The sequence below is a fragment of the Canis lupus genome, chromosome 23 (genome assembly GCF_011100685.1).
Source record: "Canis lupus familiaris isolate Mischka breed German Shepherd chromosome 23, alternate assembly UU_Cfam_GSD_1.0, whole genome shotgun sequence".
NCBI classification, from domain to species: Eukaryota; Metazoa; Chordata; class Mammalia; order Carnivora; family Canidae; genus Canis; species Canis lupus.
The window spans coordinates 37,912,564-37,936,928 of record NC_049244.1 but is presented as its reverse complement, the minus strand read 5'-3'; the positions used below and the strand labels follow the sequence as shown (position 1 = coordinate 37,936,928).

The 24,365-nt window shown below is 41.6% G+C and overlaps 1 protein-coding gene across 5 annotated transcripts in view; it reads right to left on the bottom strand.

Moving 5' to 3' along the window:
* RASA2 (RAS p21 protein activator 2) overlaps positions 1 to 24,365 on the bottom strand; it is a 153,240-nt gene that overhangs the window by 106,227 nt on the left and 22,648 nt on the right. For 3 of the 5 annotated variants that reach the window (XM_038571086.1, XM_038571087.1, XM_038571088.1), the window contains one exon: positions 22,076 to 22,192. Coding sequence is in view for 2 of the 5 variants with exons in the window: in XM_038571084.1 (XP_038427012.1) it covers positions 17,316 to 17,448 (133 nt within the window). In the remaining 3 variants the exon portion in view is untranslated. Of the gene's footprint in view, positions 1 to 17,315; positions 17,481 to 22,075; positions 22,193 to 24,365 lie in introns of those variants that run through there. The other 2 variants (XM_038571084.1, XM_038571085.1) reach the window with 2 other exon arrangements.

Here is a 24,365-nt window from a genome sequence, read left to right as displayed (position 1 = left end):
GGCTACTCGAAAGATTTTAAGCGGAAGAATGGTATGATCTAACGTTTATTTTAGAAGAATCACTGCAGAGGGGAAAGGGTGGAAGCAGGAAAGTAGACTACTGCAGTGATCTTGATTAGAGATCACTTAGACCAGGGAAGCAGTCCTGGCATGGAGAGAAGTGGTAAATTGAGCATATTTTTGAAGATGGAGCCAATAGGATGTTTTATATTTTGGATGTAGGCATGATAGAAAAAGGCGTTAAGGAAAACTTACTTCTTAAGAGTTTTAGCCTAAGCAGTTGGAAAAACAGAGATGCCATTTCCAGAAAGAGGAGCCTCTTCTTAGGAGAAGGAGATCAAGAATTTGTATTGGGCATATTAAGCCTGAAATGCCTATTACACATCCAAATGCAGATGTCAAGAGGACAAAGAAGTCCTGGCTGAAGTAAAATTTGAGAATCATCAGCAAGCACAAAATATTTATAAAACTGCAATCCTATACAAGATCAAAGGAGAAAAAAAATCACAAGGAGAGTAAATATGGATAAGAAAGAAAAAAAGATTTGAATACAGCCTTAAAGGTCTCCAACCATTTTGAGTTAGTAGAGAGGAGAAGGAACCAGCGAAGGAGAATCCTTTACATTTATCCACTGAATTACAAACTTCTTAAGGAAAGGCACCGGTTCTTAGTACCATGCTTAGCTTACAATAGATAATGAAATATCTAATTAGTAAGTATGAGTGTGTATGTGTATAGAATTTTAGCATGGAAAAAAGGAAGTTCTGATATCATGTCACAAATGATAAAATCCCATATATATTTTTTCCAGTTGATGTAAGTTGATCTATGTCAACTGCACCAAAAGTTGAAAAAAAAAGTTTCCTGTACATATTTATTAAAAGCACTAAATATCAGAATCTTTGCAGTTTAATACAAAGATACCATATCAAAAACAAACCAATCCTGAAATGCACACATTCAAATATTTACTGAGTACCTTCACTAAGATGCTAAAGATACAATAGTGAGAATAATAGAATTGTGTCCTTGTTGAGCTAACACAAATAGGCAGACAATAAATAAGTAAAAAATGTGTTAGTAATTAAATGTTAAGCAGGAAGGAAACATCACATAAATGGTGGGGGTGGGAGGGAAATGGCCCAGAAGGTCCCACTGAGAAGGCAACTTCTGCATAAATACCCGAAGGAAGAGGGAGACAAGTAAATATTTTATAGAAAACAGTGCTTTCAGTCACTGTCAAAAAGTAAACAGTTCAAACCAAGAAGATAAACACCACTAGGAGTCAAAACTGATAAGATAATTTAGATTAACAAAAATAAAAAGATGGCCAACTCTCTGTGTACAAAATCAATGGTTCTATGCAAAGCTAGTATCCAGATCGTATCATATAAATTTTACATAAGCCTAGAATTCCAAATACTAAGCTAGTAGATAGAGATTCGGTATATATGCTTCTAGACACATATGTGTTCATATGTTAGGGGGTGTATGTGCATGCATTTATACTTGTAGGTTTGTATGTGCTTGTGTGTGTTCCAGAGGAGGACAATACTTAGTAAGTTAAAAAAAGAAAACAACAAAAAAAGACAAATATTGATCAAGTAGTCAGATGTTCCAAGACAGTGCCAAATATTTTCTCAAATATCTCAATGTGTACAACGACCTTGAGAAGTAAGCATTACCCTTTTCTTTTACAAATTAAAACAAAGATCAAAAACACTTCACAGTTACATGGCTAGTAAGGTGATATGACTGAAATTAAATTCCAAAGCTTTCTTCTTCACTTGTAATGTCTTTCTGAATACAGCAGTACTGAGAGGAATAGACAACCATCCTTTTCTGAAATTATCCTAAGGTACCCTGAAGCCCAAGTTTATTTCAAAGGATACAAAGTTAAGAACCAACGCAGATCCCAGGAGGATTAACCCCTAGAGAAACTGCACACCAGGGTCCTGAAAGAGATGATCCTAAAATAAAGATTATTTGGGGTAGGAGGAAAGCTGAATCATAATAATAGCTACCATTCACTGAATAAATTAATACATACATCACATATAGTAATATTTTTAAGGGCCTTCATATGCATTACTTCACAATCTTCATAATAACTTCTTCCGAGTCATTTTTTTTTTTTTCAAAATACAGAAATTGGGGGTGGAGGGATAACATTCCAGGAGTAAGGCACAATATAAACAAGTTCTGAAGGTGGGAACAAGAGGGGCACCTTCAAGAGGCAATGAATAGTACAAACTGGCTAAAGCATAAAGGGAGATGAAAGGGGAATAAAAAGAGATAAATTAAAGAAATGGTGGAATCAAAAGAATCTGAAATGCCAAGCTAGAAAGTTTTAACTTTCTTCAGTAGTCAACAGGTTCTCTAAAAGTTTCTGCGTGGTTGGATCCATGCTTCATGAAAATTACTGACAGTTACAGGGCCTAAACTAAGGTACTAAAAGAGTAATGGGAGGAAAAGAAAACTGGAAGAATTACTAGAGAGATAGAATTCACAGAATTTGGCCTGAGTGACTCTGGATATGATGTTCTAATAATGGGAACCACAAGCTGTACGATTAGAACTTCCATGGGGATAAGAAAAAAAATATGCAAACTTTATTGTTAACATTCAAAAAAAAAAAAAGAAGATGATATACTTAAAAATATAAACAGCCTTATGGTTGACAAGTTTAGTTTAAAATTAAAATGTATTATGCTGGGATCCCTGGGTGGCGCAGTGGTTTAGCGCCTGCCTTTGGCCCAGGGCGCGATCCTGGAGACCTGGGATCGAATCCCATGTCGGGCTCCCAGTGCATGGAGCCTGCTTCTCCCTCTGCCTATGTCTCTGCCTCTCTCTCTCTCTCTGTGTGACTATCATAAATAAATAAAAATTTAAAAAACATTTTTAAAAGTATTATGCTATTTAATTATACATAATTAAGACAACCCTATATATTAGCATATCATAAAGTCTTCCAAATTCTTTTTTTTTTAAGTCTTCCGAATTCTTAAAGTTTGATTTTCATTTCTCCAATAAAAGATGTACATAAATAAATTGTTCATCAACAAAGCTATGAAAATATACTTGACCAAGTACCACTGCTGCTTATGTTACAGCCTCACACTTTACAGCATGATGTGCCAGGCAATACACTGAAGTCATCCAATCTTTTCATGATCCCTTAGGAAGATTAGAAAACCGTAATTCCCAACTCATAGAAGAGGAAACTGAGGCTTAGTGAGGTCAGGTGATTACTAAAAAAAGTTGCAGAAAACTATGTTTTCAACATGCTGTATTATCATTTAGCATTCATTTGATTTTTTTTTTAAGATTTTATTTATTTATTTGAGAGAGAAAGTGAGCCAGAGAGAGAGAACATGAGCAGGAGAGGGGGAGGGAGAAGCAGACTCCCCACTGAGCAGGAAGCCTGATGCAGGGCTGGATTCCAGGACCCTGAGACCATGAGCTGAGCAGAAGGCAGACATTTAACCAACTGGAGTCACACAGGTGCCCCTCATTTGATTTCTTTGTATCTAATAAATACTTTGTATTTAGGATAAAGAAATCTTACACAAGAATTGTCATAGGGACACCTGGGTGGCTCAGCGGTTGAGCGTCTGCCTTTGGCTTGGGGCACGATCCCGGGGTCCCTGCTTCTCCCTCTGCCTATGTCTCTGCCCCTCTCTCTGTGTGTCTCTCATGAATGAATAAATAAAATCTTTTTTAAAAAGAAGAACAACTGTCATAATCACACATGACGTTCTAAAGAATCTCCTATTCACTCTTTTTAATGTATGTCAGACTGCTTTGGTGTGTGGTAACAAAAAGTGGGGGAGGTGCCTAAAAACTACTGGGGAGAAAAAAGGTTACATTGCTGCTATTTCCCTCCTTAGCTGTCACCTTGAAAGTACCCCTAGAAAGTTAGATATTTGTGATATTATTCAGCAACAGGATGAGGAATGGTACCAACAGGCAATGGTGACTGCTGGTATATCTCCTACACAGTAGGGTAGGGCTTTTCAATGCATAAGTTAACATGATCAGATAACTGATCAGATTGTCAGCAACTTTTCTCACCCCCAGTAAATGATAATTATCTTTAAAATATAAAACCTGAGATTCTATAATCTCATTTAACTGATAAATCATAAAAAAAAAAAATCAACGCACTGCATAACTCCTAACAGAAATCTGGTTCTGCTTAACAACAGGCACCATAATATTAACATGGAAGGTTAAAGAAATCAGGAATAATAGTTTCAGAAACACTGAACTCCTATTCCTCCATGAAAATAAAACACTGTGTAATCACCAACATGCCTAAAAAGCAAAGTAGTACAACTGAGTAAGCACCTGAATGGGCAAAAGGCTCCAGGAATCCAACAGAGTTTAGAGGTTTAGCCTAGACTCTGAGCAAAGAACTTGTTTTGTGGCTATAAAACATCAACAACATGTTAAGTACAATTTTTAAAAAAAGATTTATTTATTCAAAAGAGAGTGAGAGGTGGGGTAGAGGGGCAGAGGAAGAGAATCCCAAGCAGACTCCCTGCTGAGCATGGAGCTCGAAGCAGAGCTGGATCTAAGGATCCTGAGATCATGACCCGAGCCAAAAGCAAGAGGTAGATGCTCGACCAACTGAACCACCCAGATACCCATGTAAGTACAATTCTTGAGATGGCATAAAGACAAGGTTAAAGTATAAACTCCAGGGAAACTCCTCAAAAATGTCCTAGTAGGTAAGATGTAACTCCTCAGTGGAAAAGTCTACAGAACCTAAGTAGGAGAGGAGCTCTTGTTTCATCCAAGTCATGTGCATGACAGTTATCATCCAAGTCATGTGCATGACAGTTATCATAGTTATCTATATTGTTATCATACTAATTACCTCTCACTGAAGTTTAGTCAGAACAAGAAGTTAGGAAACTACTGTACATAAAAAAGGCAAGTTTCGCAAGGTATTGCCAGGAAGTGTCCATGGGCTATACAGATACGTCACCAAGTTGCGGGCAGGATCTTCCTGTGGTTTGTCTTGCCCACTTCAGGTTTCACTTTTGAACGTGTGCTGATTCCTAAGCTCCCTAAAGCCCACTTCTCAGGTAGCAAACCAAACTTTGAAAAACATATGATAGGAATCTCTCTTAGTACAGGTCAATGGCTCCTACAGCTACATGAAGCTTAGCAAGTCTTCTAAGCTGACCAACAGAGTGTAGTATGGCAAGCAAATGAAAAGCCTGGTGGTGGCAAAACTAAGGGCTACACAGATAAGACATATACAGGACATGACAGCTATTTCTGGTAATGGCATCCTGGGACTCTTTATGATCTACTACTTTTCAAAAAAAAAAAAAGTGGCACCCAGTTATAAATAAGTTGTATTTACAAATGTGCATGTACAAGTATATGCATGTGTACGTGTTCTAGGAGAACCATTTACAAGCACAGACAAAAGCACATAAGCATAGTCACAGAAGAGTAACATTTTTTGTAAATCCCCTAAACAATATTAAAGATACATTTTTATAGCATCCCAACATTCTAATTTTATTGAATATCCATTACATTAGACCATAACCAATTTAGGGATAATTATCAACTTCTTGACAACAGAAATATACTCCTCAGTTCTTTCCAATATGCCACCTGACAAGCAAATTGGTAGACAAACCCATAGGGACTTCAGTAACTTACAGACCTTCTGAAAACCTGGCACTGCCTTTTAAACCCTGAGCAAAAACCCTTTTTGTTGGTATATAATCTTTTTCATGAATTTGGATTAAATGAAATAATTTGCAATAACACAGTACCTGGAAAAGAATAAATATACTCAAAAATATTAGTTCACTTTCCCCTATCCACTAAGAATATTTTACATAAAGTTGTTCAAATTCAAAACTAAAAGGCTCTGTACCACTCACACAAATGTTATAAAATTTACAGGATCAAAATTATTCTTTTTACCTCATTCATCTGAAGCAAAACACTGACTTTATTATAAAGACAACTTCTGGGGACACCTGGGTGGCTCAGTGGTTGAGTGTCTGTCTTTGGCTCAGGGCGTAATCCCAGGGCCTGTGATCGAGTCCAACATCAGGCTCCTCTCAGAGGGCCTGCTTCTCCCTCGGCCTATGTCTCTTCTGCCTCTGTGAGGTATGAATAAATAAATAAAATCTGTGTCTCTCATGAATAAATAAATAAAATCTTTAAAAAATAAAAAATAAAAAAATAAAAAGCCAACTTTTTGAACACAAAAACTGGTGAAAACAGGCAAAGTATATGGGATTTTATTATATTGCTCCTGAACAGTTTCGTTTGAAATTCTATAAAAATAAAAGGTTATTCAAAAACTTGACATAAAAGTTGACTTTACTTTTAGGGGCACTCAAAATGTTACCAAAGCCTAACACATGGCTACCTTTATTTTTGTAGGTAGGACAGTCTTCAACAGTATAACAAGAGAGCTTGGACTAAAATTGTGTCAAGTTTGGGACACCTGGGTGGCTCAGTCAGTGAGGTGTCTGCCTTCCATTCAGGTTGTGATCCCAGGGTCCTGAGATCAAACCAGGAACTGGGCTCCCTTCTCAGCAGAGAGCCTGCTTCTCCTTTCCTGTCCCATCCTCCTCTGCTTGTGTGTGCTCTTTCTCTCAAATAAATAAATAAAATCTTTTTAAAAATGAATAAAATAGTATTAAATTCTTTTATACAAAGGTATTTTTCATAGCTAATACATAAATACTCTATAGAAAATTAAACCATTGTAAGCAAGGCTAATTCACTTTGTCCACCAAGGTAACCGATGTTGTACATCCTTTCAAACCTCTTTCTAGGGGTGTCTGGGTAGTTTCGTTGGTTAAGAGTCTGCCTTCTGCTCAGGTTATGATCCCAGGGTCCTGGGATGGAGTCCTGTGTCAGGCTCCCTGCTTGGCAGGGAGTCTACTTCTCCCTCTTCTGCTTCTGCATCTCCCCCGACTCGTGCTCACTCTCTCTCAGAAAATAATCTTAAACAAAACACCTCTTCTGTGCATTCTCCCATATACACGTAGAAAAGAAAAAACACATACTATTCTAACTTGCTCTTTGTACTAAACAATAGGTCTTAAAGTTTGTTCCTTTCATACTCTGGACACACCTCATTCTTTTTAGCAGCTATAGAATATTTATTTTAACATATTGTGTATCCGCTTCCCACAACGCACACTTAAGTTGTCTCTAGTTCTTTGTTTCACAAACAAGGCAACATTAAACACCTTTGTATATGCCTCTTTTGCAAATATTCAAGTGTTTCTGTAGGGCAGAACTGCATAGGGAATACATACTTAGATTTTTAGCAGATATTGCCAAAATGCTCTCTAACGTTGCTTTACCCATTTAAGTTTACAGCAACAATGAAGAAAGTTACCTATTTTCCTAAACCCCCAACAAATACTGAAATTAACAAGCTTTTTTTTTTTTTTTAACAAACTGATGGCTTTTAAAAATGAACATTCCTAGATTTTTATTGTATCTCATCAGTATTTTCTTATGTTGACTTTTTTATCTTTCTGTGAAATGTCTATTCATACCTTTGATTTTTCTAATGCCCTTTTCTTAAAATATGTATGAATCTTTTATATATTCTAGATACTAACAAATAGAGAGGCAAAATAGCATAGTAGGTTAGGAGCAACAGGATAGACTCGAGAGCCAGTCTGTTCAATTTGAATGACAGCTCTGCCACTTACTACCTGTCTGATCTTGGTCAAGTTACTTAGTTTAGCTATTCTATGCCTCAGTTTCCCCACCAGCAAAATGTGGATAATAAATATTATGGAATTACCATAAAGATTAAATTACTTAATATGCTTAAAAACAGTACCCTGAAACAGAATAAGTGTTACACAAGTGTTTTCTTTTTGTCAATAGGATTTACCACAAATATCCTCTCACAACCTACTATTTGTCTCTTAACCCTTGTTTATAAATCCTCACTTATCTTTCCTCAAAAATTTTTTTCCATTTCTCTTCTAACATCAGAAATTCTATAAGCAGATGAAAACAACAAACTGCCCTCACTGGATCTCACAGTCAACTCCTCAAGCATAAATGCAGGCATCAGCCAAAGCATCTAAATTTTTAAACATCTTTCCACTAAAAAAATAGCCAGTTTCCTTACCGCATAAAACATTCCCACAGATCAGTAAGAAGACTAATAACCCAGTAGGAAAAAAAAGACAAATGGGACACCTGAGTGGCTCAGCAGTTAAGCATCTAAGCATCTGCCTTCCGCTCAGGGTGTGTTCCTAGAGACCTTAGATCGAGTCCTACATCGGGCTCCCTACATGGAACCTGCTTCTCCCTCTGCCTCAGTCTCTGCTTCTTCTCTCTACCTCTCTGTGTCTCTCATGAATAAATAAATAAAATCTTAAAAAAAAAAAGGCAAAATAAATAAGTTCACAAAAAAAGGGAAAATAAAAATGGCTCTTAAAAATATGGAGATCCTCAGCCTCATTTAGAAGTGCAAATTAAAACTACAAATCAGATGCTCCATCACAGAGACGAGTAAAGATCAAGAAGTTTTAAAATATACACTATGTGAGCAAAGAAACAGGCAGTCATTCATTGTTGGTGGGAGCAAAACTGGTATAATTTCTGCAGAAAACAATTTGGCACTGTCTTTCCATAATAAAAATACACATACCAATTCGTCAATTCTTTTTGAAGGTTTTTATTTATTTATTCATGAGACACACAGAGACAGAGAGGCAGAAACATAGGCAGAGAGAGAAGCAGGCTCCATGCAGGGAGCCCGATGCGGAACTCGATCCCGGGACTCCAGGATCACACCCTGGGCCAAAAGAGGCGCTAAACTGCTGAGCCACCCAGGCATCCCCCAATTCATCAATTTAACATCTACAAATTTATCCTACAGATAGACACATGCACTCCTATCAAAAATGACTGACTGACTACAAGGTTATTTATTACAGTAGTACTGTTTGTAATAGCAAAAACCGGAAACAACCTATATTCCCATCAATAGGGGACTGGTTAAATAAGCTGCGGTATATCCAGATGATGCAATATTAAGCAGCTATTAAAAAGGGGGGGAGGGCAGCTCCCTATACATATGGATACCATAAATCTTCAAGCTACTATTGTTAAGTGTAAAAAGCAAGATGCAAACAACGTATTTTTTTTTTGCTACAATTTGTATGTGGGGGGGGGAGAGAGAGAGAGAGAGATACATTTACACTCCTACATTTATGTCTATAAATGCTTAAATAATCTCTGTAAGCATACACAAGAAACTGGTAATGCTTGCTTCTGGAGAGGGAATGGCTAGGGGCAACAGAGGTAAAAAAAAATTATGTTTCAATGTATACTCTATTGTACCTTTTCAGTTTTGTATCAGTTATTTGCATTATTTAATCAAACAAATATTTTCTTTTAAGATTTTATTTATTTGACAGAGAGAGAGCATGAGCATGGAGGAGAAGCAAAGGGAGAGGGAGAAAAAGGCTCCCCACTGAGCAGGGACCTCCATGTGAGACTCAATCCCAGGACCCTGGGATCATGACCTGAGCTGAAGGCAGACACTTAACCAACCAAGCCAGCTAGGTACCCCAAATAAATCTTTTTAAAAAAATAATCAAATAAATAAGAACCTCCCTGTAATCATACCACACTTTCTACTGGTACTCTTTTTTTTTTTTTTTTTAAGATTTATTTATTTATTCATGAGAGACACACACACAGAGAGAGAGAGAGAGAGAGAGAGGCAGAGACACAGGCAGAGGGAGAAGCAGGCTCCCTATGAGGAGACTGATGTGGAACTTGATCCCAGGACCCTGGGATCACGATCTGAGCTCAACCACTGAGCCACCCAGGTCCCCCTCTACTGGTACTCTTTAAATGTTTACACACAGGGGTTCCCCAGATGGCTCAGATGATTAAGTGTCTGACTCTTGATTTAGGCTCAGTTCATAAGCTCAGGGTTGTGATATTGAGCCTCCTGTGGAGCCTGCTTAAGATTCTCCTCCCTCTCCCAACACTCATGCACACTTTTTCTCTCTCTCTCAAAAATAAATAAATAAATAAATGGTCTCACACAGTAGGTTGTCAACATTCAGGTTGTTTGTGGCTAGTCTGTTCAAAAGCAGAGGTTCTCCATCCTAGGGGTCCATTATCACTCCTGATGGAATGTTTCAAACCCATAGATGTCCAAGTACCACCTCAGATTCTGATTCTGATTCTGTATACAGTACAGCCTGGGCATCAGAATTTTTTTTAATTCACAGGTGACAACTGATAGGCAGTCATGACTGAGTTACAGCAGGACATAAATAAGTAAACAACCAGGCTTGATCTCCATCTAGGTCACAAGCACAGTTTCATCACCAATCCTAACCACTTCACAAAATTCTTAAAAAGAAACAGATGAGAGTGTATAGATCACCCAGTGAAAATATATTGCTACTTCTGGATATATTACTACATAGGCAATGTAATCCTCATATATTAAATGTAGTACATATACAACATTCATACAAATCATGAATTCATTCTACCTAGCATTTCAAAAAGAACTTTGACAATAAAGGACTAGTACCCAAGAGGCACGGCATTAATTGTGTAACACTTGGAGTATCTGAGTGTCAAAGTTCTTCATTTGTAAAATGAGGGAACACAATAGGTTTCCTACCTTCCAGCTCTAAAATTTAGTAATTCTCTAAGAATACAGTATCTAAATGCAACCACTGTTTAGTACAGACTTTAGGATGAACTAGTAAGAGCTTTTTCATCCCATTCACGGTTTGGCTCAATCCACAGTCCCATTCACACTTGGCTCAATCCACAGTCCAGGGGGCTAATGCTCTAATAGACACTCAGATATTAGGTACTGCTGAATAAATTGTCATAAAAAAAACTTTTTTAAAGATTCAAACAATCTTATCTAATAAATCTTAGAAAAATATTTCAAACAGTGCACCTTAGGCAAAATAAGTATAAGAAAAACACTTAAGCATTAAAATAAAAGCATCTGATGCATCTTCAACACCTAAAATAAAAGCATCTTAAAGCAAATGGTTCAATTTAAAAAGCAACAAAGACTTAGTGCTAGAAGAGATGCTAAAGACCACATCCAAACCTCTCATTTTACAAGTGAGAAAACAGGGAGTCGGCCAAGTTAAAGAATTTGCCCAAAGTCATTCTGTCATTAATGATATTCCCAGAACCAAGTTCACAATAACAATTTGTCAATTACTGTTCATTGATGTTTGCATGAAAATTGGTATAACGTTATAAAGCATATTATTTTAGTCACTGATTTTTGATGACTGAAATAACATACAAAACCAAAGACATAGCATAAAAATTTCTTAATATACATGAAGTGTCTTAACTTACATTTAGTGATGACTATTCAGCAAAACTGTTAGCAGCTCTCAAATGAGAACAGAGTTTTATTAGTAAATAAAGCATGTAATCTGATACTATTGTCAAATAATTTCATTAAGCACCTTAGAAAGGAAATAGGATTGGCATCTAAGATTAAAGGAAAAAATGATAGTTTTATTTCAGCCACTTGAGCCACATTACTTCCACAGTCTTAGAAGCTATTCAAAGAGTTCTAAGTTTAAAAAAAAAAAAAAAAAGCCAACTCTATGAATTCATTGAGGTTTACCTCCTGTCTTCCTCAGAGCAAATGATTAGCAGACTGCTTTGTGAACTTTTACAAAGAACCCTTTTCCTCTCATTTCTGTCCATTTGAAAGATGGATTCTTCCTCAATCCTAAACAACTTGTCTTTACAAATTTTTGATGGAAATGAATTCTTAGTATGAACAAATCTTTTAGTAATCTTTCCCTCAATTTATTAAATAATGCATCTAATTTCAAATATCTGATAGTAATAAACTCTTAGCATGAATAAATTCTTTTAAATATCTCCCTCTCAATTCTATTGTGTGATCAATAAAATGTCTTGATTTATACCTTACTACCAAAGAATTCAAACCTTCCATGACAAACAAAAACATATACTATATCAAGTAGGATAATGAGATTTTTCTTTTCCAGGCTCAGGACCAAATTAGTAACAATATTCATGGAGTACAGTTAGGTAACAATATTCAAATCTCATAATAATAAGCACTCAGAGCATTTAGAAAAATGTAATTCTTTTCCTAATGAGGCAACTTTGGCATCAGTTCAAACGGAAGCTCAATTGGCACTGTGATTTTGAAAGGGATGGACTTCCTGTCACAGACCCACATAGTTTTCTTTCAACAATATTATCATCTTCTAGTTTATTTGTAAAATTTACAGAACAGTTTCACACCTAGTATCTCAAATCCTCCTAAGTATAACACAGTGAGAATTAGGGCATTTTCTAAAGGCCCATTATGTCCCAGGCATATGCGGACACTGGGACAGTTTAAATTAAAAAAAAAAAAAAAAAAAAGAATGAATTCTACCCTGGAAGAGCTTGCAATCTATTGGGGAATATAAATACATGATTTCTATAAAACGTGCTAGAATAAGGACAAGGAATTACAACTTCTCAGCAGTGTGAGGGCCTAACACCTTCTCTCCAAAGATGTGGGTAGTGGTACCCCAAAGAATGCTTTGGTCAGGAAATCACACACTGTAGGCTTTTGAAGGATGTGTAGGAGTTCCTGGACATAAATATGGAGTGGAGGAAAGGAGAAAGACACTTCAAGGCAGAGGGAACAACATGTACAAAATGGTTAGTGACGAAGTACTATTCCTTTTTTTTTTTTTTTTTTTTTTACTATTCCTATTTTAAAGATGAGGAAGATAAGCTCAAAAGGTAAGTGAGCTGCCTAAAGTCACAAAAATAATAACTAACAATGTATGAAACAGAATACAGGCCTTCTGATTTTAATCAGCTTTGTAGACCTGGAAATTCCAGTAAGCTTTGACAAAAACATCAGATAAAGATTAATTTTTATCTCCTATTTATTCCTTCCCAAGAAATGGTCCATGTCTGACCAAGCTCCTGCAGAGAAGGGAAAAAAATGAAAAAATGACTGGAGAAGGGGATTTATTTAATTCTCAAATCAATCCTGTGAGATAGGTGTTTTTATTATACCCATTATACACACAAGAATATAGAGGCACAGGGTGGGGCACCTGGTGGCTCAGTCAGTTAAGCATCTGACTCTTGGTTTCAGCTCAGGTCATGATCTCAGGATCTTGAGATCGAGCCCTGTGGCAGGCTCTGCGGCGCACTGTGTAGTCTGCTTGAGATTCTTTCCCTTTACCTCTGCCCCTCCCCTTACTTGCACATACACTCTCTCTCTAAAATAAGTAATATCTTTAAAAAAATAATATAGAGACACAAAAAGTTCAGCAACAGTTGGAAATTAAGGGAAGATTCAAATCCAGGTGACTAAACTAACCAAACCTCCAAACTCAAGCACTTAACCAGACCCTTCAGATCCAACTTTGCCAAAGATCCCTACATCATTTGGTCCAGAGATGCTAAGAAGACCAAGTGAGTTCTGGGACACATCATGATCCCCCAGATCTCTCACTGTACCATACATCTCAATATTCACACAGATCCTCAGATCTGGCTCCCTTACCAATCTGATCTCCCTTGAGCAGGTAAACCAAGAACAAGGTTGGCATGGTCTCTTTCAGCAACACTCTTACATTCTGATTACAAGCTGATTCAACTTGATGAGAGCAAACAACAAGAAGTGGTAACCAAAAAGACATCATAAAATAACAGCATGAAACTTGAAAGTACAAAAAAGAAAGCTCCAATCCCTCTATTTAGCTTGTGTGTGTGTGGGGAGGGGGGGTGGCAATGAAAAAGTGTTACGGGTATTAAGCATACCTGCCACTCACTCCATGGCAATTCACATCAAAGGATGGAGTCTGGAGTACCTGATTTCCTTTATCAAGGGTTCATATGACAACTCTTCAACAACCATGCCTGCCTCTTGAATATTAGGGAAGCTGACCATTTGGAATAGCCATGGGTTCCCAGGGCACTAAAATGACCTCAGGGAATTAAGGATCAACATATAGGACAAAATGTTACCATCAGCAACACTGGATTTGCTAATGTCAGTTGATCGAAACCAACCACAAAATGGATTTCCAATCTGTCCATCTAGTTATTGTAACTTGTGAAGGATATGAAAAATTTAACGAATACTGGAATGAAACCCTTAAAGAAGATTGTAGACTGTTATCTATAGAATTTTTAAGATATATAAATCTAATCCACCTTCACTTTTTGCTGGTAGGATATGGAGTTGAAGGGTCCTACTTAGATCTAGGAAAAAGAATGTTCCTTTGAGGCTTACTTTTGGCCCTATGGAACTCTAACTCTCCCGATCAGAGGCTCTCAAATAGCAGTCTGAAATCTGCCAGTACTTCTCCAGTCTAGTGGGTACCATCAGGCTTTCCTCTGAGGTCCCCGAGTATGGTGAAAAGGAAAGCTGACATGGTTACCCACACCCTCAAGCTCCCTAGTATCTTCATTGTCAGAATCACCACCAGCCCATTTCTGTGACTTTAGCACCTGCTAATGACTCCTCCAGCCCTCCAACCCCCACCCTGTAAAACCCACATCAGTTTCAGGGAAACAGAAAACAGAAAACTCTTCGTAGGGTTCTGAAGGTCAGCCAACACTAGATTATACCAGCTAAAAGAAGGGCAAGGAAACGGAGGGAGGTGGGGAGAAACTTCATATGTAAGTATCCTGATACTTTTTTTTCTAAAAAGCAGACACTCGGTGACCTGAGCTATAAGCCAAGCAATTCCAAAAGCAAGAAACTGACAGAGGTACCAAATGCAATACCTCCACTATGGTTAAAGTGGCAATATCATTCCTAGCAACTGTATGATCAATCTCCAAATCTGGGTAGTGAGGTTATTCTAAGGCACAGAAACAAAGTTGTGTTTTTGTATTTGTAGGTCCCAGTTTCAGTCACAGTGGTATCTCTGATTGTGGTATCTTTGCTATGGAGCAGGTGAAGGTGCAGAGAGCTAAGTCCTTCTGCCAACAGCCCAACTCTACATCTCAATTCCAAAATATATATATGTAGTTCCATGGTATAACCTGCAGCTATATAAATCAGTGAGGCTCCACTGAACAGTGCCTAGCATCAAGTGACAGTAAAACGTGAAAGTGGTAAAATCTGGAAAATCAGATGGGGGGGGGGGGGTCTGGCCCATTTATGGTTTTCCCAAATGTTAAATTAGAAATGTGTAAATATGAGGTATAGGACTTAACCTAAATTTTGAAAAGATTTTATACCCTAGAAAGTAATTCTAATATCGGGAGCTTAGATATAGGCAAGATCTATTTCTCTGATGTCATTTTCCAGGTTTTAAGAACTGTACTCGGGATCCCTGGGTGGCGCAGCGGTTTGGCGCCTGCCTTTGGCCCAGGGCGCCATCCCGGTGACCCGGGATCGAATCCCACGTCAGGCTCCCGGTGCATGGAGCCTGCTTCTCCCTCTGCCTGTGTCTCTGCCTCTCTCTCTGTCTCTGTGTGTGACTATCATAAATAAATAAAAATAAAAAAAAAAATTAAGAACTGTACTCAAAATCTCAAGTTGTGCAGGACTACTTCTGGGAACAAAAAGATGAGAAAATTTAACGTGTCTTCCCCTAAGAGTTAATAAAATCTCAGAACTTGAAAAAAGGAAAGGGGGAATAATCCTAGCTCAATTAATAATATTACTATTCAGGAACAGGAAAATTTTACATCCTGTTCAACAATGAGCATTGTTTGCCATTTTATTGCAATTCGATTTTTTCTTTTTTTAAGATTATTTATTTATTCATGAGAGACAGAGAGAGAGAAAGAGAGAGAGAGAGGGGGAGAAGTAGGCTCCTTGCAAGGAGCCCGATGTGGGACTCGATCTCGGGTCTCCAGGATCACGCCCTGAGCTGAAGGCGGCGCTAAACCGCTGAGGCACCCGGGCTGCCCTCGATTTTCTTCTAAACAAAGTAAGAAATACTCCTCTTAACTAAGTAAGGGTTATTTACATGAAAGATGAAGCACGTTTCCAACCTGAGAAAACTGAATAAAGAAAATAAAGATGGAGGATGCCTGGGTGGCTCAGCTCGGGGCGTGATCCTGGAGATACGGGATCGAGTCCCCACGTCGGGCTTCCTGCGTGGAGCCGGCTTCTCCCTCTGCCTGTGTCTCTGCCTCTCTGTGTGTCTCTCATGAATGAATGAATGAATGAATAAAATCTTAAAAAAAAAAAAAGAGTTAAGAAGAGCAAAAAGTCTTTATTGATATACCTTACAAACAGAAAAAAACAAAAAACAAAAACAAAAAAACCACACACACACACACACACACACAACAGGCGTTTCTTCTGAATAAGCTAGTGTGACATGTTCCTCTGACAACCCAAAGAGTCACTTTTCAAAGCCAAATGTCCAAATGACTGGATTCAAACGGTCTGTCCATTGCCACGCTCGGGGCTTCTGAGCAAAAACTCCGGAGCAAGTCAACTCCCACGGCTCGCTCGCAGCAGCAGCAATTAAATGCACGAGAAGGCAGAGCATGAGGTGGGGTTCCGCGCGGGCTGGATGACTGTTCTGAGACCTGCTCGCAGGAAGCCGCCGCATCCTGTCTTCGGTCCCCGTCGGTCAGGCCGCAGCGAGGTGGGGCGCGCACAGGTGTCCGGCCGCGGCCCCGCCCCGCCCCGCGCGCTCCTCGCCAGCTCCCCGAGCGGCGGCCCCCGAGCCCCAGGGCGGCCCGCTTCCTCCCGCCGAGGGCGCCTTCTTCGGCCTCCGACGGGCTCCCGAGCCCAGGAAGCGGGCAGCCCCCTCCCCCCGGGCGGCCCCGCTTCCCCGCCCTCCTCCTGCTCGGGCCGCGCCGCCCGTAATTACCGCTCGGCTCCCACCTCAGGGCCGCTCCCCGGCGCCCGCACGCCCGCACGCCCGCGCCGGGAGGCCCGCGGCCCAGGGCGGCCGGAAACTCCTCACGCCCCCGGCCCGCGCCCCCTCCCCGCCGGGGCGGCCCCGCGTCCAGGCCGCGCCCAGAGCCGAGCCCGGAGCCGAGCCCCCCGGGCCGGCGCTGCTCCGGCCCCCGCCCCCCGCCCCCCACACACTCCGCACAAATTCCCGGCGCTCCACTCCCTCCCGCCAGGGCGGCCCCGGCCCACGCCGCCCCGTCCAGGCGACGCCTCCCGCCGGCCTCCCCGCGCGCCTCGCCCGGCCCAGCGCCCCTCTCGGCGCCGCCGCCCCTGCGCGCCCGCCGCCCCCTCAGCCCCGCCGCCGCCTCAGCCCCGCCGCCGCCGCCGCCGGGTGGGTCCCCCCGGCCCGGCCCCCACTTACAGATCTTGCCCCGCAGGCTCTGCAGCACTCGGACCTCGCGACTGTCCTCGTCGCCGGCCTCCGTCTCGGCCGTCGCAGTCGCCTCCGGCGCCTCGGAAGAAGCCGCCGCAGCAGCAGGCGCCGCCGCCGCCATGGTGCCGCCCGGCCCGTGCCGCAGCCCCGCCGCCTGCGTAGCTGGCGAGGCGGAGCCCAGCGGCCGCCTGGGCTGGGGCGAGCCGCACGCCTGGCCCCGCCCCCGCCCCGCCGAGGCCCCGCCCCCGCCCCCGAGGCCCCGCCCCGCCCGCCGAGGCCCGCCCCGCCCCCGCCCCACCCGGGCCCCTGCAGTCGCCGCCCGCCCCCCGGCCCCCGCCGCCCGGCCGCGAAGCGAGCTCCTTGGCTTTCCTGCTCTTTGCCCCGCACACGCCGCGGCGCGAGCCAAGTGCGGCTCCAAGTCGTGGCCCTGGGCAGCCTTGAAACCCCACGAGGGAAGAACCCCGGCCTTCTCGAGATCCCCCCGCCCAGTCGTTCTGGGAATTAGGCTCCCCCCACCCCCCTCCTCCGCCCCACACACAGAGCCCACCTCCACAGCTTCCAACGCTCGAGGGAACCCCCTGTGGAAAGATAACAGAATGGAATTAATTGGACAGTTGGGAGGACCTCAAAACTATCTCATCCAAAAAGGAGCCCAGAGGTGTAGTAGAGATTCCCCCAATAACATCCTTGTGCCCCCTACCTGCAAGCCACAACACCTCACACACAGATCTTCACGTATAAGTAAGAACACTTCTGTGCAAAAGCTGGTTCAAATAAAGGGTGAACCCCCCCCCCCCCCCCCCCCCCCGTTACAGCAGCAGAGCAGCACAGGAGATCCTCCCCCTCCATGGAAAAAGTCTGAAGCTCTTACTACCACTTGCGTATTTTGGACACAGAGCAAAGAAGCCTAGGGTCCCATCTCCTCCTGCCCCCATCAGTGGGCTTGCTAAAAAGTTCATTGACACTAGGATATTCGTAAATCTTTGACTAGTTGTTAGCTTTATTTCAAGGGATCTCTTTACAGTGAGTAAACTGCATGAATAATACCCTGGTATGAGATGAGGAAGATGATTTCCTGGTCTTGAGGTTAACTGCACTGCCCTAAGAGGAAAGAAACTGTGACTTAATAGGGCAGGGTAGTTGTTTTCCAGGGCAACAATAGGAAGCATTCAGTCTGTCAACAAATTTTTTTTGAGGGTCAGACTTAATGATAGCCTCGGAGAGCCCCAGCCCTCCAGCATTCAGTCTGGGAGAGACACAGAAAAAGAAAGAGGCTCTAGATAAAAGTCTCGAGATGAGGCAATTGGAGAGTCAAGGAAGGCCTTCCTGGGAAATGCAGGGAATGAACTGAAGATCCGCAGGGAGAGGCACACATGTGTCCAGGAGCAGAAGTCACTTGTGCAAAGGCTGGACAGCCAGGAAGAATGGCCTTAGGAGTCTGTCGCAAAGGAGTGATATTGCCAGTTCCATGTGTGTTGTGGGTGACCTCTAAGTGATTTTACACTTGTTGGAGAAAGTGAACCTAACCTCCTCTTATTTGGATGTTTTGCTGTCACGTCAAACAATAAGTCCCAAGCTCAACTTCCTTATCTTCCTTTGCAAATCTGAGTTCACAGCCACAGTCTGTGATCTGGGCTAGGGACTGTGACTCTTTTTTTAAACCCTTGTCCCTCTACTGTTTTCAGCTCCACATCCTTCTGATTCTGCTAAATTCTGCTTCTCTTTCTTCCTTCCTTTCCCTTCCCTGTCATTATATTTGTTGAATTCATCCTCACTTGAATAGTGTCAACATGTTATGGGGTTTCTTTGTTTTCTGTTTTTAAAAAGGCATAAGATTATGAGGCAGACAGACTTGTGTTGGAGCCTCGTTCTACCACTTTTACATGTGTGACTTTGGACAAATTACTCAACCTTTCTTTCTCACTTTTTTTTTTTTTAAGAGTTTACTGATTTGACAGAGAGCACAAGCAGGAGGAGTGGCAGGCAGAGGGAGAGGGAGAAGCAGACTCCCCACTGAGCAGACGCCCCAATGAGGGACATCCCAGGACCCCGGGATCATGACTTGAGCCAAAGGCAGATGCTTAACCAACAGCCACCCAGATGCCCCATTACTCAACCTTTCTGAACCTGTTTCTTAACAATAAAATGGGAATGCTGTACTTATTCTTCCTTCTTCAAAGGGTTACTATCAGGATGAAATAATTATTGAAAGTATGAAGTGAAGCATCGGAGAGAATGGGCACGTAGTAGGATTAACACAGTCAATGTCACCTCATGCTCTTGACTGGAACTCTTATAATCTCTCCACTCTCTCATTCCTCCTACACATATCTTGCTAAAGCAAAAATTGGAGTTTGTCCCTTGGTCTGCCCCAAAAATATCAGTAGCTTCATTCATCCCTTCGGCAGCAAGCAGGTGACATTACAGGTCACAAAGAGTGCTATAAACAGCCAGAAAATAAAGTTCAGATTTCTCAGGCAAGTGTGCAGGGTTGAGACTGGACCCAGCCTACCTAACTCCTTGCATCTCCAGCCACACTGATCCACTTTTCCCACCAGTCCACTAGGAGTGACCTTTTTCTTGCCTTTCCAAATGCTACCTCATCCATGTGTCTCTTTCTCTCACAGACAGAGGTTCTTATTTCTTTTCGTGGCATTGATCATTTTCTGCATAGCATTATGTCACTGTGTGCTTGATTATTCATCTCTAACTCCCTCAATAAATACCTGTTGAATGAATGGATTGAATCATATTAGTCCACTTACTTTCTCCACTCTGCAGACTTGAAGTTTCATAAATTCTGTTTTCTATTTATTATTCATTGTCATACCTGTCCAAGTGATTAAAGTAGGAATGGGAAACTTTAGTAGGAGCCTATAATTTGAAATTAAAATCTGGCGTATAAAGATTTGTTCCTTTCTTTAAAATATCAATATCCAAATATATATATTTTGGATACTGATTATATATATATCCCCATACTAGATTCTCCTCATCTCCCTTCTTTTTTACTAGCTTAATCCCAAGTCTGTAAGTCTATTATTAAATTGCTTTTTAGTAACAATTTTACATGAAGTGCCACTCCACTTTTTCTTTCCCCCACTTTTCCTGTTGCAGATTTCAGAATTATCGTACTGTTTCACTAAGACCCAGAAACTCCATTTTCCCCCCATTGAAAATCATTCCTAATTACTTGAATTCTGTGTAAACATTTAAGGATGTTAATACTCTTACGGATCCTGGTCTGCTCTGCAGAGATCGTTAGCAGAGTCAGTGTTTCCTTAATGTAAAATACTCAGGAAATAAAGTTTTGTAAAGACTACTAAAATTTACTCACAGTACAATTACAAGAAGTCTGTCCCATCTCTCTCCCTTTATTGCCCTCACACTGTGTTTTAAATTCATCTAGAGTTCCTCTCATTTCTTCATGATGTTTTGCAACTGGAACAATATTGCATCACACACAAACTTGCACTTCACTTCCTTCCTCAAATTATTAATGAATGTGTTTAAGGGCCATCACTCCTATCTCTACCCCCTCCATTCTGATGAGCAACCATTCACTACTATGTCTTTTCCTATTTCTTCACCAGCTTTTAACCCATTGTCATTTTCACCGATAAGTTGGCTTGCTTCATGGTGGCTGAGGTAGGGAAACTGCATTGCCTCTTAGTAAGAATATGTCCTGCAGCTAGAAACTAATTTCAGAACTTGTCAGTTATACAGCATTGTTTTGAATCGGCGCCCACCAACCAATAACATGGCAATGTGAGGGCTATCTCTTGATCCTGAGTTATTAATTGCCTTCTTCCTGGTGAGTCAGGGAAGAGAAATATGCTCACTTTTAAATATTTAAGTGTAGATCATTTTCATAGGCCTGTATACCCATGAGGCAGAACTGTTTCCGGTGGACTGATGGGAAGGCAAGTTGTTTTGGTCATTGATAACTTGGTTTTCTCATTCCTCTCATTAGAGTACTGTTTGTATATTAAGTTTTCTGCACTTAGCTGCATTGAACAAGCAGCCTCTAAATCCAGTCAGGGTTTTGTTTGTTTGTTTGTTTTTTGTTTTTTTTTATAAAGTTGGAGTAGAGGAAGGTGAAGTGAGGACTTAAATATTCAGGGTATCTTGCAAAGTATTCAAAATGTACCTTTAACATTTCACCTTAAGACCATGCAAGGCAAAAAAAAAAAAAAAAAAAAAAAAAGACCATGCAAGGCTATAACTAGGATGTGTCCGAAAATACGGACAAGTCTTTATCCTAAAGCCTCCAGCTCTTGCATTAAAAACATTTTCGCATTTGCTCAGCTCCTGGAGACAGACACCAAAAGCCTGAATTTTGGAATATGAGACAGTCTATGCCTTTAGGCCAGTCTGACTTCGAACTCTCAGCCTCCCTCCTTTTGAACTTGCTGGCATATCCATTTCACTTCCACTGCACTTTTGTCAATCTAGACTCATAAATCAACAAGTCTGAAAAGAACATTGGAAAAGTTGGGCAATAATGTACTTGTTTCATGGGCTACACTGTACTTGAGAAATGTCTATATTTGCCTGGGCAGATTTGCCATTTCACCGTGGAGACATGCTCCAGCCAGTTGGTGAGAACCAAGCTGGAGGACCTGAGGTCATGGCACAGCTGATTTTCATGCTCCAAAGACATAGTTATGGTCTCCTGAGGCCAGAAATGTCTCTCTCACCTGGCTGGCATACAGTGGTCAGTAAAGGAGGATGGTGCTGACACTCACCTGGCTGGACTCACAGCAAGCTGGAGATTGATGTCACCTTGCAGTCCCTTCCTCGGGGCCATGGGAGCACAGTGGGGTGGTGCTTGGGTAGGTAATGCTTTTGTGTTCTTCTAAACCCTGAAGAAGAAGAAAGGAAATTGGATGGAACTAGAAAGGAGATGGTCCAAAGCCCCCTCTTGATGCAAAGCTGAGGGTGGCTGAGGGTGGGGAAACATCAATAAAGAGAGAGACACCACAAGGCAAGCCCAAGGGGAACTTCTCTGAAAAGTATCTCCACCCTCTGACAAAACACAGGAACTAATAGTGCCACGTGCCAGGCTTTCCTTGCGGCTTGAAATTGTTGTTTAGGGTTGTTTTTGTTGTTGCTATTCCTATTTTATAGATGATGTCTCTAAGCTCAAAAAGGCTAAAAGATCTCTGCAGGTCAGCCAACTAGTGAATAGGATATCAGGGATTTGAACTGATGCAGTCTGATAGCACAGTAACAACCTTTTCCAGAAGACTTTTCTACCTTCTTCATGTGACAGGCCAGAGTAGGGCAATGGTAACCCTAGCACACAGAATGGGTCTCCCAGACTCTTGCAGATCCTGCAAGGGGGTCCAATCTCTCATATTAGGGTGTGAGGAGGCACCTATAGTACTGTCCTGTCACATCAGGGAAATGTGAAGGAAGAGGCTAACCCTGCATGAGAAAGAAATGGGCCTTAAAGGGGACTAGCTGAGGAAGGCCTCCAGTTCTTGGAAGGGAGTGGTTCAGAGACCCTCCATGACTTCTAGAAGGGAGCACAGAGATGATAAGTTGATGAAGCTGGAACCTCAAAATGTAAACAGAAAGGCATCATAGCTGCAGAAAGCAAGAGAAGGATGCTCCCTCCAGGAGGGCCATAGGTCCAGGGGACTCTTACCCTCAGGGCTCATGAAGCCTCAGAAGCCTCAGAATGACAGGTGTTCCCAGGGAAAACAGAGTGATGACCTGACTAGTGTATGCTCCAGGGGTGCAGGTACCTACAAAGGCACCAGGGAGGGAAAGTGAAGGTTAGGCAGCCTTCAGGAGGTAAATTCGCCAAGATCTCACTCTCCAGGAATGGAGAAAGAATGCTAACCCTTATTCAATTAAAAAAGAAACACCTGGGCATCCCAGGTGGCTCAGCAGTTTAGCACCTGCCTTTGCCTTTGGGCGTGATCCTGGAGTCCTGGGATCAAGTCCCACATCAGGCTCCCTGCATGGAACCTGCTTCTCCCTATGCCTGTGTTTCTGCCTCTCTGTGTGTGTCTCTCATGAATAAATAAAAAAAATAGGGGATCCCTGGGTGGCGCAGCGGTTTAGCACCTGCCTTTGGCCCAGGGCGCGATCCTGGAGACCCAGGATCGAATCCCACGTCGGGCTCCCGGTGCATGGAGCCTGCTTCTCCCTCTGCCTGTGTCTCTGCCTCTCTCTCTCTCTCTCTGTGACTATCATAAATAAATAAAAATAAAATAAAATAAAATGTTAAAAAAAAGAAACACCAAAAAACACTGAATCCCAATAACCACAAGTACCTACATCTAATTTGCCAAGTCATTTGTAAATGAATACATTTGCAAATGTATTCCTTTAAAAAAAAACTTTTTCTTTAGGGACTCCTGCGTGGGTCAGTGGTTGAGCATCTGACTTTGGCTCAGGTCGTGATCCTGGGGGTCCTGGGATTGAGTCCTACATCAGGCTTTCCATAGGGAGCCTACTTCTCCCTCTGCCTATGTCTCTGCCTCTCTCTCTGTGTCTCTCATGAATAAATAAATACAATCTTTAAAAAAAACTTTTTCTTGGGATCCCTGGGTGACGCAGCAGTTTAGCGCCTGCCTTTGGCCCAGGGCGTGATCCTGGAGACCCTAGATCGAATCCCACGTCGGGCTCCCGGTGCATGGAGCCTGCTTCTCCCTCTGCCTGTGTCTCTGCCTCTCTCTCTCTCTCTCTCTCTGTGTGTGTGTGACTATCATAAAAAAAAAAAAAAAAAAAAAAAAAAAAAACCACAAACTTTTTCTTTACATATACTTTTAGGTTGCATATACCCTTTTCCAAATCTCCAAATGTTAACATTTAAAAATATTTGCTCTTTTGCCTTGCTATCCGCCCCCCTCCCTTGAGAATACATGACCCCTCTACCCCTAAATATTTCAGTGTGTACTTCCCCCAAACCAGAGTTCTTTACAAGAACTAGTGCAGTTATCAAACTTAGGAAATTAACAGTATTACAGTATGTGAGTTAACCTGTACCTTTTATTCAAATTTCACCAATGGTCCCAGTGATGA